We start from the raw sequence: 12,560 nt of genomic DNA, 5'->3' as shown, positions 1-12,560 counted from the left end.
TGGAACTGAATTTGGATCAGTAAGAGTGGTATGATACACTCTCTTTTTGCAATTGATTTCGGATCAGTAAGAGTGGTATGAGACACTCTCTTTATGGGACTGACTTCAGGTCAATAGAGAATGGTATGGTACATTCTCGATCACTTCATCTTCTTCATAGTTCAACAGAGCAGAGTAGTGCAGGGCACTAATGGTAGAGATAGTACAGACTGCCAGATGGATTAGTAGACGGAGTTCTCCCTAGTGGAGAGAGAGTGTTAAAATTGGAAACTAGGGCCAAACTCCATGTGGGTCTTCTTATTTATGGCAGCTAATATTTTTCTTGGATTCCTCTCGTCGAGAGGTGTAGGATTGATCTAAAGATCATCCGATACTGACATGTAGTCATGGACATATGAATTTATTTGTGTTATGTGACAGTTCGTCAAGGTCGACCAACAACCAAATTACCCCCACTTGTCCTCCACGTTTTACTATAAATAGAGGTGGTCTTCAAGTTATTTTGACGCACACTCTTGTGATCTCTCACTTCATTCTGTTTTGGGTTTAGATGAAGGAGAGATCTAGAGGGAGTGCCTTAGGCTCTACGCTGCCCTAATGAAGAAGCCCTAACGCAGTCAATAAAGAAGCCTTAACGTAGTCTTGGAGGAGTCTTACAAGCAACCATGAAAGAGTCTAACACACTGGCCTAATGATGCCCTAGTCTAATATGCAGTCATGAAGGCTAGATCCTAATGCTGTCATGAAGGACATCCCTTAACTCGGTCATGGAGGAGTCTAAGAAAGGCTCCTACGCTGTCCTAAAGAAGGCCCTTCTACGCAGCAAGGAGAAGCCTTAAATACGCTGCCAAAGGATGCTCTAAAAGAGCCCTAGCTGCAGTTCACACAGCTAACACTAGCCGCAGAGGAAGAAGATACCTAGCCACTGTAAAAGGGAGCTTTTATAAGCAACAAGAGGAGACTTGTTTACGCAGCAAAGAGATATCTATGGGACCTTCCATCCGCTATCTAAGGAAGCTCTAAAAGAGCCCTTGCCGCAGGTCAAAAAGTCACCTAATCTATACGTTGTCTGGTTATAATCAAAGAGGTTTATATGCAGCAAGAAAAGGCACTCACACGCAGCAAAGGGGAGGCTTCTATACATAGCAATTGAGGGTGCCTTAAGACGCTGTAAGGAAAGACAACTAAAAGTAATCATATCACAACTTAGAGGATATGTCCTTATGCCACATTGCTATAGGTGACATCGTGGCTCATTTGAGATCTGTTTTGGGCATGTTGACGTTGTTCTTGAGGGGCAGAACTACAACGAATAAATACCCTAACCAGTCACCATGTTATGCATCAAGTGACTATGTCGTAGAAGTGTGGTGACTGTGCCGTAATAAGGCTGATCTCAGGTCTAGTGCAGCCTCAGAGAGAAGGTCAATCAAGTCTGTCTAAGAAGATCTCTTAGGAGAAGATTGGAAGACATTGTTGTTCAAGGATAAAGATAGCTAGGTACTGTGTGTAGACCTTGCTGCTAGGCTAGGTCGCAGGCCATAGCCAGCAGCATAGATTGTGTTACGAGTTGTACAAGTAAGTCTTGCAAGTATGGCAGTGCGGAAACCTCAACATGGATCATGACTGTATCAAGGATGAGAACTGATGTTTGATGCACCATCTCATGTAGTAGTGACAACTAGTACTGCAGGAGAAGGACAACATTCTGGAAGATGTAGCATGATTGGATGCAACATGGTTAGATGCAACATGGTTGGATGTAGCATGGTGTTGGATGCAGTATGGTGATGGAGTCACCTTGGAGAATCAGTTGAAAAAGTATGCCTTCACTTGAGTTTAGATCTGCATTCCTTGTCATAAGATCTACAAACTCACAATGTCATCTTCATGGTGAAGATCTCTGCTCTTATCTTGTCAAGTAAAAGTGTTGACTTCTGATGTATATGTACTATATCTCTCTCTGGTGAACTATTGAAGAATATAAGAAGAATTGATCAAGGGTTCCCCACATTGGGGTTTGTCCCTGGCTGGTGCCACATCTTGTGTCCTCTTGTCTTGGATTTTTTTATGCGATTTATGTTTATGTTCTATATGAACTTTACTATCATGCTGATGTGATTTCTAATCTGAATATTGTCATCGGGCTATTATGGAAAAATTGAAGTAAATTGCGCTAAGTGTAGAACATACCTAAAATTAACATGGTATCAGAGTTGAGGCGAAGACAAAGCCCAAGAAGAGTGAAAGGGCAATCATCGAAGATAGTTGGACAAGGTCAAAAAGGCTTAATGGGTTCCGCATCCCACTTCAAATTCACCAAGGGTGAAGTCGAAGCAAAGAAGATTATTAGAGTGGCGCAGTGGAAGCATTTAGTGGCCTACCTAAAGGTCACTTCAATGGGAAGTCCGGATCTATGGGTGGAAAGAAAGGAAGATGCCTTGCTTGCAATAAGTTTGGCCATTATGCGAGGCAGTGTCCAAAATAGAAGGGACAAATCACATGATGATGATCACAATCATTCTAGGGGCATCTTTAATGATCAGAGGAATGACAGGTACAATGGTAAAGGAAAAGGGAATGCAGGTCATCAAGGAAATGGGCGACTCTTCAAGGAAAGCAAGGAACTCCAGTGGTGCTTCAAGGCACTGTTGATAATATCGGCGATATATCGGCGATATTCGGAAATATCGCGATATTTTCGGCAAAACGATATATCGCCGAGAAAATATCGCGATATTTTCTGTTTTGAAAATATCGCGATATTTTCAAAATATCGGCAAATATCGGAAAATATCGGCAAAATATCGCGATATTTTGAAAATATCGGCAAAATATCGGCTATATTTTAAAATTTGAAAAAATTATTTTTTATGCTTGCCGATATTTTGCCGATATTTTCGCCGATATTGCCGATAAGATATTTTCTGGACCCTCGCCGATATTTTGCCGATACCGATATTTTCAACACTGCTTCAAGGCACTTCATTGGATACAAGGAAGCTCTCTAATCTGATAGAGAAGGAGACAATCATGGAGATTTTTCTTGGAGACGATGCTAGCTATCCCGGAAAGGGTGTAGGGAATGCTACCCTTCAATTGAAAGAGGGGAGCACGATTCATTTACAAGAAGTTCTTTATGTACTTGATCTCAAAAGGAACCTGGTGTCCATTTCGGCAATGGAAGTCAAAGGTTTCAAGGTGTCATTCTTCGATGGAAAGGTACGTGCTTAAAAGGAATTTTCAAGATGCTTTTATTCATGGGTTCAGGGTTGGCAATTTGTATCAAGTTGCATGAAGTCCATTCGGGACCATGTCATGTGGCACATCTCTTCTATGGCACCAGAGGTTTGCCCATCTTCATTGTAGGGCCCTACCCGATGTGAATCAGATGGTGACAGGGATGCCTGAATTCAAGGAAGAGCATGAAGGTATATGTCCGAGATGTACCTAAGGAAATATTACAAGGGGACTATTCCCCTCATGTAATAGCAAGACCACAGATTTGAAACAACCCAAGGGGTTTTTAGATTCATGTTTGGGAGTCTCATGTATGCAGGTTGAAGAAAGCTCTCTATAGTTTTAAGCAAGCACCCCGGGTTTGGTATGAGAGGATTGATAGCTATCTGATGAAGCTGAGATTCACTAGGAGTGAAGCTGATCCAAACCATTGCTTTAAGGTTGTGGATGATAAACCTCTCATACTGGTACCTTATGAGGATGACCTCTTTCTGACAGGTGCAGACCCTCTCATTTGCAAAAGTAAGAGGTAGTTGGAATCCGGATTTGGAATGGTGAACTGCAAGCCCGTGACTGCCTTGATGAAGCCTAAAATTTAAGAAGTTATGCTGTAGTGATACCGCACCTGATTTGGGAAATGCCTCTGAGTTTCATAAACTCATACTAGCATTGATGTTCTTGTTGAACTCCCATCTGGATATATGTTTTGCAGTTAGCATCTTGAGCTCATATATGGTTGAGCCTCACTGGATTGGTGCCAAGAATCATTTGAGATATCTGTAGGGCACAATCTCTCATGGATTGAGATACACTGTCGGAAATGTGAAACTACATGATTATTTTGATGCTGATTAGGCAGGCAGTGTGGAGGATCGCAAGAGCACTTCTGGGTGCTGGTTCTCTTTGGGTTCTGCTTCGATATCCTGGATGAGCAGGAAGTAGAGGTCGGTATCTTTGAGCACCGCTGAGGCTGAATACATAGCTGTGAGTATGATCTTGTGTCAAGCTGTCTGGTTGTGGAAGCTCTTCTGTGAGTTGTTTGGACACGTGCTGGATACCATCGTGATTTGCCGTGACAACCAGAGTGGGATTCAATTGTTGAGGATCTCGTGTTATATGATCGCTCCAAGCCTATAGACATCAGGTACCACATTATCTAGGATATGGTACAATGGGGAGTAGAGCAAGAAGGCTCCAACACTCTGGGACTGATGTATAGGTCGCCGATATTCAGATGAAGCCCCTAGGAAAGGTCAAATTCTTGACTTTCCGAGAACGACTAAGAGTCGTGGAGAGACTCTCTCCTAAAGGTCATGTATGATATGGACACTGAGCTCTAGGAGCTCTGGGGGGCTTGGGGGTACTTCTTGGAGCGATGAGCTACCATAGGGTGAGTGATTCAACCTTCCCCTAGTGGTCTGCTATGTAGGCAGGATGAGTGGTTCATCCTTCTCCTGTCGAGACACAATCATAGGGTGAGTGGTTCAGCCTTCCCCTAGTGATTTGTTGTGTACAGGGTGAGTGGTTCAACATTCCCCTAGTGATTTTTTGTGTACATGGTGAGTGGTTCAACCTTCCCCTGGGATAACCCATGGCGACATGTAGGCAGGATGAGTGGTTCATCTTTCTCTTGCTGAGACATCCTACCCATGTAGTCTGGGACTCATGGGAAGTACCTCTCATCTGGCCAGTGAGTAGGGAAACGAGGAGAGGCACCATAGTAGTACCAATGGACGTATCGTGTAACTACCGTACTCCCTATGGTAGGATGATATTGATCTCGGATCAATTGGAACTGACTTCGGGTCAATAAGAGTGAAATAACTCACTCTCTTTTGGAACTGATTTTGGATCAGTAAGAGTGGTATGACACACTCTCTTATTTGGATCTGATTTCGGATCAGTAAGAGTGATATAACTCACTCTCTTTTGGAACTGATTTTGGATCAGTAAGAGTGGTATGATACACTCTCTTTTTGGAACTGATTTCAGATCAGTAAGAGTGGTATGAGACACTCTCTTTATGGGACTGACTTCGGGTCAGTAGAGAATGGTATGATACATTCTTGATCACTTCATCTTCTTCATAGTTCAGCAGAGCAGAGCAGTGCAGGGCAGTGATGGTAGAGATAGTACAGACTGGCAGATGGATTAGCAGATGGAGTTCTCCCTAGTTGAAACTTGAGAGGGAGTGTTAAAATTGGCAACTATGGCCAAACTCCATGTGGGTCTTCTTATTTATGGAAGCTGATATTTTTCTTGGATTCCTCTTGTTGAGAGGTGTAGGATTGATCTAAAGATCATCCGATTCTGACATGTATTCATGGAGATAAGAATTTATTTGTGTTACATGACAATTCATCAAGGTCGGCCAGCGACTAAATTACCCCCACTTGTCCTCCACGTTTTACTATAAATAGAGGTGGCCTTCAAGTCATTTTGACACACACTCTTGTGATCTCTCTCTTCATTTTGTTTTGGGTTTAGATGAAGGAGAGATCTAGAGGGAGTGCCCTAGGTTCTACGCTGCCCTAATGAAGAAGCCCTAACGCAGTCAATAAAGAAGCCTTAACGCAGTCTTGGAGGAGTCTTACAAGCAACCATGAAAGAGTCTAATACGCTGGCCTAATGATGCCCTAGTCTAATATGCAGTCATGAAGGCTAGATCCTAATGCTGTCATGAAGGACAGCCCTTAACTCTGTCATGGAGGAGTCTAAGAAAGGCTCCGATGCTGTCCTAAAGGAGGCCCTTCTACGAAGCAAGGAGAAGCCTTAAATACGCTGCCAAAGGATGCTCTAAAATAGCCCTAGCTGTAGTTCACACAGCTAACCCTAGCCGGAGAGGAAGAAGATACCTAGCCACTGTAAAAGGGAGCTTTTATAAGCAGCAAGAGGAGACCTGTTTACGCAGCAAGGAGATATCTATGGGACCTTCCATCTGCTGTCTAAGGAAGCTCTAAAAGAGCCCTTGTCACAGGTCTGAAAGTCACCTAATCTATACGCTGTCTGGTCACAATCAAAGAGGTTTATATGCAGCAAGAAAAGGCACTCACACGCAGCAAAGGGGAGGCTTCTATACATAGCAATTGAGGGTGCCTTAAGATGCTGTAAGGAAAGACAGCTAAAAGTAATCATATCACAGCTTAGAGGATATGTCCTTATGCCACATTGCTGTAGGTGACAGCGTGGCTCATTTGAGACCTTTTCTGGGCATGTTGACATTGTTCTAGAGGGGCAGAACTACAACGAAGAAATACCCTAACCAGTCACCATGTTAGGCATCAAGTGACTGTGTCCTAGAAGTGTGGTGACTGTGCCGTGATAAGGCTGATATCAGGTCTAGTGCAGCCTCAGAGAGAAGGTCAATCAAGTCTGTCTAAGAAGATATCTCAGGAGAAGATTGGAAGACATTGTTGTTCAAGGATAAAGATTGCTGGGTGTTGTGTGTAGACCTTACTTGCTGCTGGGCTAGGCCACAGGCCATAGTCAGCAGCATAGATTGTGTTAAGAGTTGCACAAGTCAGTCTTGCAAGTATGGCAGTGCTGAAACCTCAACTTGGATCATGACTGTATCAAGGATGAGAACTAATGTTTGATGCACCATCTCATGTAGCAGTGACAGCTAATACTGCAGGAGAAGGACAGCATTCTGGAAGATGCAGCATGATTGGATGCAGCTTGGCGTTGGATGCAGTATGGTGATGAAATCACCTTGGAGAATCAGTTGAAGAAGTATGCCTTAACCTGAGTTTAGATCTGCAGTCCTTGTCATCAGATCTGCAACTTCATTATGTCATCTTCATGGTGAAGATCTCTGCTCCTATCTTGTCAAGTCGAAGTGTTGACTTCTGATGTATATGTACTATCTCTCTCTCTGCTGAACTATTGAAGAATATAAGAAGAATTGATCAAGGGTTCCCCACATTGGCGTTTGTCCCTGGCTGGCGCCACATCTTGTGTCCTCTTGTCTTGGTTTGTTTTCTGCGATTTATGTTTATGTTCTATCTGCACTTTACTATCATGCTGATGTGATTGCTAATCTGAATATTATCATTGGGCTAATATGGAAAAATTGAAGTAAATTGTGCTAAGCATAGAACATACCTAAAATTAACAGTCCACGATCAAGAGGCACTGGTTTTCTTTCATATATTTTCATCCCTTTTTCTTTTCTTTTGTTTTCCTATCTAGTGCTTATTCCATTTCCATTTCCATCCCATTTCCTATACTACAACATGCATACATTTTGTCAAGGCCTACTCTTCCTATATCATCTACATCTAAGACCCCCACTCCAGAGCCTAAGCAATCTTATTTAGTTGTACCCCCTTGAGTTGGAGGACAGCCAATTTAAAGAGAGAGGAAGAGTGGCTGAGGTGACAGGGGGTAGCCTCCCTGAATTGTACAAACTAGCCCCTTGGTGCTTAGGACTTTACATTTTATGAAGTTGCTAAATTTTGTTGTAACAGTGCAGACATTTACTTCATCTTTAGGATATTAATGAAGTTTCCAGTTGTCGAAATTTGAAAACTTGTACAAATTCCAGATTTGATTTTCAGCGCTATATGTTCTTTATGCGTTGTTATTTACAGCCCTATACCTGTTACTGATTTGACATAAGTAAAAGGTCAGTTTTTAAGCAATTTGACATTGAAGTAAAGAATATAAGGGGCTGATTTTACTGTTGTCAGATTGTTGTTGTACTGCTGTAAAGTAGTGTTTTCAGATCTATTTTTTGGTTGATAAGTTTCCCCAAAAGGGCTAAAACTTATCCCTTTGATTTGGTGTGTTTTCTCTTTGAACTGCTGGGAAGTTTGGGTTGCTTGGAAGTGAACATTGTACTCTTTCTGCTGCTGTTTTGTACCATGTTTTATAGCAGCTCTAAGGCTGAAAAATCACAGGGTTCATATCCAGGAAGACTTTTAGGTTGAAAGTGAAATTTCTGTTTTGCATTGAATTTTGAATTTTGAGAAATTTTCACATCAAGTACCTGCCAGTTCTACTCAATTTGGTGAAAAAAGAAGTGAAGTTTACTCAATAAGTAAATACAGGGCTTCACCTTTGTTGGACTTACCAAGCTTGAGGGACAGACTTGCTGAATACAGCAGATAGAGTCGGCCCATGGGACATAGAGCACAAAATTGATGGTAAAACCTGTGTTCTTCATTGGTCATTCTGTTTTTTTTTTTTTTTTTATTGTTTGTGGTGATAAAAATTCAAACAAATCTATCTATGAGATTATTGCACCTGGAATCTGTCGTTATTAAGGATTTCAGCAGCAAAACTCGAGACTTCTGTTTTCTTGATTTATTCATGCCATGGATCATCATTCATGGATTTTGGTGTCTAGAATCTAGAGTTTGTAAATATAAATTTTTAATGTTTCTATAATATCAAATGAACTGTTTGAAGTTTCAAGTATATGTAAACTTTCCTGTGAAGTTTCACACTTTCCTCTTCACTTTTAGATGGCTTTATGTTTATTTTGGTGTCTATGATAGTATGAAGAACATTTGTATGTGAATGAATAATCTCAAATTTCTTTCTGTGATTTGTTTTTTAGACAGTAACAGTAGTTTTCCTTCATATTATGGAAAATTACGATGACCATGGCAGTATATAGTTAGTTGATTCTTCCTGGAGAGATCAGATGACACATTGGCTATGCATTCCTGATACAATCTTTCAAAAGAGAGTAACTTTCCTCGAATACAGTCTACAAATTTGAACTCTTTGGATGTCTTACCATTACTGGAACAAAGGATACCTACTGATTTAAACATGCTATGAATGAAAATGAAAACCAAACTAGCATACTATTCATTTTCGCTGGGCCGGTGTGGAGTCATCTTTTCTTCTTTCTGCTAACTGCTTCCATCTGCACTATTAAATTAATTAATTTCCGCTGCATTTCTCCCTGCTATTCTCATAACATGCTGTGCATCACTGTCATCACTCCCTTGCCACCCACTGAAGACTGAGGACAAATGTGACACAGTTCAACATTCCTGAAGGGCCCTATTTTTTTTCCTTATTTTATGAATCCCAATAATTTCATGTTTAGTTGCATGATGGAATACTCTCTGAAGTTTGTCGAAGCTCATTCCTTTCTGTTCACCATGCAATAGCTGTTCCTCTAGGTAAATGATGATTTTTAAAGCAATTTTTGAGTTATTTATTTGTTGAGTTTCATGCTGAGTTTTCCTGTGTATTTACCGTGTTATTCTTTTGCTTGGCTAGTCATTCCCAAGCACGGGCTGTGGGACATTGTTTCCTACAAGAATACAGAGTCTATCTACTATTTGAGCAGAATTCTCATGGCTATATGTGGGGACAAATGTTATCCCCAATTATGTCTCTAAATGCATTTCATCGTGATGTCTATTTGGTCTTGTAGTGACTTGTATGGTTAGTCACTAGTGAGACTATCATGTTTCTAAGACAGGACTACTTCATGGGTTGCCAGCTAAATGTGACGTTATTATAATGAAGACTTAATCATGTAGTCTTCTTTAGAAGTCTTAATTAGATGGGGTGAACTGTTGCTTCCTCATCTATCATGTTTGAAGCACCTGAATGTGTATAGCAGGGCCCCCCATTCCTAAACTAATTGGTCATCCTGGAAAGAGGGATCATTGTGTTTGTGCTTCATACCTTCGTTTTTGTTGTTGGTGTGTACACATTGCAATAGACTATTTTCTGAATTAGAGCATAAGGCCATTCTTTGCATTGTCATGAATATTGTTTTTTTTTCTGTTCTGCTATTTATTTATGTGCACAGACTTCTCGTTTTCTGTTTACTCTTTCATTTCCATTACTCTAAGCTCTCACAAACATGGGTGAACCGTGAACATAACATTGAATTTAGTGTTTTTGTCCTTGTTAATCATGACAACTGTATTTGTTTCATACTTGGTCACAATTTCACATTTCTCTAGATTCTACAGATGAGCTAAAATTGTTTTCCGTGTTTATTTATGAGTTCTGCTTTAGTTTCATATTCTTTTGCAGTTATCTGCCTAGCTTTTGAGAGCAGAAGCTTCATTATTATCTACTTTAGCTTATTGTTGGCTGTAGAAACTTTTATTAACATAGTTATTTTTCTCAGCCGATTTTTGGTTTCAATAAATGAAATTATCTGAATTACTTGACTGTGCATGTATCTGATAATATTTTCTGGCATACTTGTTATGGAGATGTTTGGGATATATTTTATAGAGAATGGTTGCTCTGGTGTTTTATAGGAATTGAAGATTGAATTTATGCGAGTCGTAACTAAGATATTAAATCATTTCAGATCTGTTGATGCAATGTTGGAGAAGCTATGCATAGATGGGAATCGCAAGCAAGCAAAATATGCTGTTTCTGCACTTGCAGCATTGACGGCTGAATCTGGTCTGGAAACATTGTCTCTTTTGTATAAGGTACCATCTGACTGTTTGTAGGTTGCAAGATTTTATGTATTGATAAGCTTGAAAAAAATTGAATTTTTAATTAAGAAATTCTTTTATCATTACCACCAATGACATTTAGAAGAGCACAACCATATTTATTATTTAATTATCTCACTCTCTTTGTTGAATGATTTAGTAGAAATAAAGTTTTGCACTGGAATTGATTGAATGATGGGCTGATAAAGCTCTTGAACTTTTTTGAGAGTATACAATCTGGACCACTTTAGGTTGTTACTGCTATTTGTTATTTAAAGATGATCTCATGGAATATAATTGCTATGAGTGTTCATATGATGGATATTACTATATCCCATGGGGGTGAAATTCCATCTTCTGATTTGTCCTTTCACCTTTTTCCATTATTCTTGAGAGGATATGATGTTATTTGTCCCCTTTCTTATTTTCTTCTTTTGGTGACTATTTTAATTTCTCACAGCAACTGGTGGAGTCCATAAACAATTGTCAAAATCTTCCAACAGTATTGCAGTCCCTTGGTTGTATCGCATAGACTGCTATTCCAATATTCGAGACTCGTGAGGACGAAGTCATCAAATTTATAGTCCGTAAGCTACTTAGGAGTGATTGTGTGAGTCCTCCTTTTCTCTTCCTTTCTTCCATTATATCAGTCTGTTTTCTAAAGAAAATTTTCTGGCTCTCTTTCTCTCTGTGTATATATATACATATGTCGAATTGGGACAATATCTTGAGTCTAGAGAATACAATTTAATTTCTGTTTTTGTTATTGCTACTATGATTTCTTTTTTTAATTTCTTTTATTCATGATTATAACACATGCTTATTCTTATTTCTTCTTCATTATGTTGCTTTAGCAGGATTCTGTCTCTCAGGAAGGGGAAGGATCTCTGGATACTGAGATTGAGCATCCTAGCAGAGTATGCCAACTTAAGGTCTGTCTATAATCTTGCATAGCCATGGTTTTCAATTTTTTTCTGGGATACTGGTGTGTCTTCCTTTTCTTCAGTTATTTTAGCTGTGTTAACTGAAATGGAAATTGACAAAAAAGAGAACCTCATGAATAGATGCAGACGCACATGTATATGTTTTGTGTATATCCATGCCCGCACATACTTATGTTTGAGAGATTTCAATGTTGACGATCCTTTGTTGGCTAGGTTGACATTGACAAGTACCTCCTTTGTCAAGGAGATTGATGTTTATGGAAAAGTATTGTCATCAACACGTGCTTCCTCCCTCAACATCAAATCACACCCTTTTGTTCCTCAGATAGCTATTTTTGTAATATTGGCTCAATAATGGTTGTTGATGGATAATACCTCTCAATTGGGAGGTTGATACTAGATAGTACCCATCAACTTTGATTATTTGCAGAGAGTTTCAACAACTCATTGTTCTGAGTTGGCAAAATTCAGGAACCACAGTATATGCATCGTTAAAATTCAAGTGTCAAGGATGTCAGGTTGCACCAAAACTAACAATGACACTATTGCAGGCCTTGATAGAAATGTGGCTTGGGATCCTGGTATTGAGGGATTCTTTCATGTCAGGAAGTGCAGAAGTCAGGGACGATTCAGTGGTGCATCTGGTACCTTGGCACATTTTGTAGTGACCGTGGGGAGCAAGAACTAGAGACTCGAGAGGATGCTTGTTCAGGCATTGCTTGAGGATAAGCAATTTCTGGCGGGGAGGACTGTAATATCCCCAATTTTGATTTTTCATTTAATAGGATTAACAAAGTTTATTGGGGAAGTGCTAAGCCTAGCACGGACTGTAATATCCCCAATTTTGATTTTTCATTTAATAGGATTAACAAAGTTTATTGGGGAAGTGCTAAGCCTAGCACAATTTTGTAATCTGGGCATTGGAGACATTTTGGGTATGTGGGAC

The 12,560-nt window shown here is 40.0% G+C and overlaps 1 protein-coding gene across 8 annotated transcripts in view; it reads left to right on the top strand.

Annotated features, from left to right (window-relative positions):
- Positions 1–12,560, top strand: part of LOC149157274 (sister chromatid cohesion protein PDS5 homolog A-like) — a 344,827-nt gene that overhangs the window by 195,085 nt on the left and 137,182 nt on the right. For 6 of the 8 annotated variants that reach the window (XM_089435759.1, XM_089435754.1, XM_089435760.1 and 3 more), the window contains 3 exons: positions 10,538–10,664; positions 11,131–11,280; positions 11,528–11,602. In XM_089435759.1, coding sequence (XP_089291885.1) covers positions 10,538–10,664; positions 11,131–11,202 — 199 coding nt within the window. In that variant the 3' untranslated portion in view covers positions 11,203–11,280; positions 11,528–11,602. Of the gene's footprint in view, positions 1–10,537; positions 10,665–11,130; positions 11,281–11,524; positions 11,603–12,560 lie in introns of all 8 variants that reach the window. The other 2 variants (XM_089435756.1, XM_089435758.1) reach the window with 1 other exon arrangement.

Source organism: Pinus tabuliformis, chromosome 5_2, assembly GCF_031772625.1.
Source record: "Pinus tabuliformis cultivar Carrire ecotype Pingquan chromosome 5_2, CPIR1, whole genome shotgun sequence".
Taxonomy (NCBI): Eukaryota; Viridiplantae; Streptophyta; class Pinopsida; order Pinales; family Pinaceae; genus Pinus; species Pinus tabuliformis.
The sequence above is the reverse complement of the archived record's forward strand: the minus strand, read 5'-3'. Positions and strand labels throughout refer to the sequence as shown.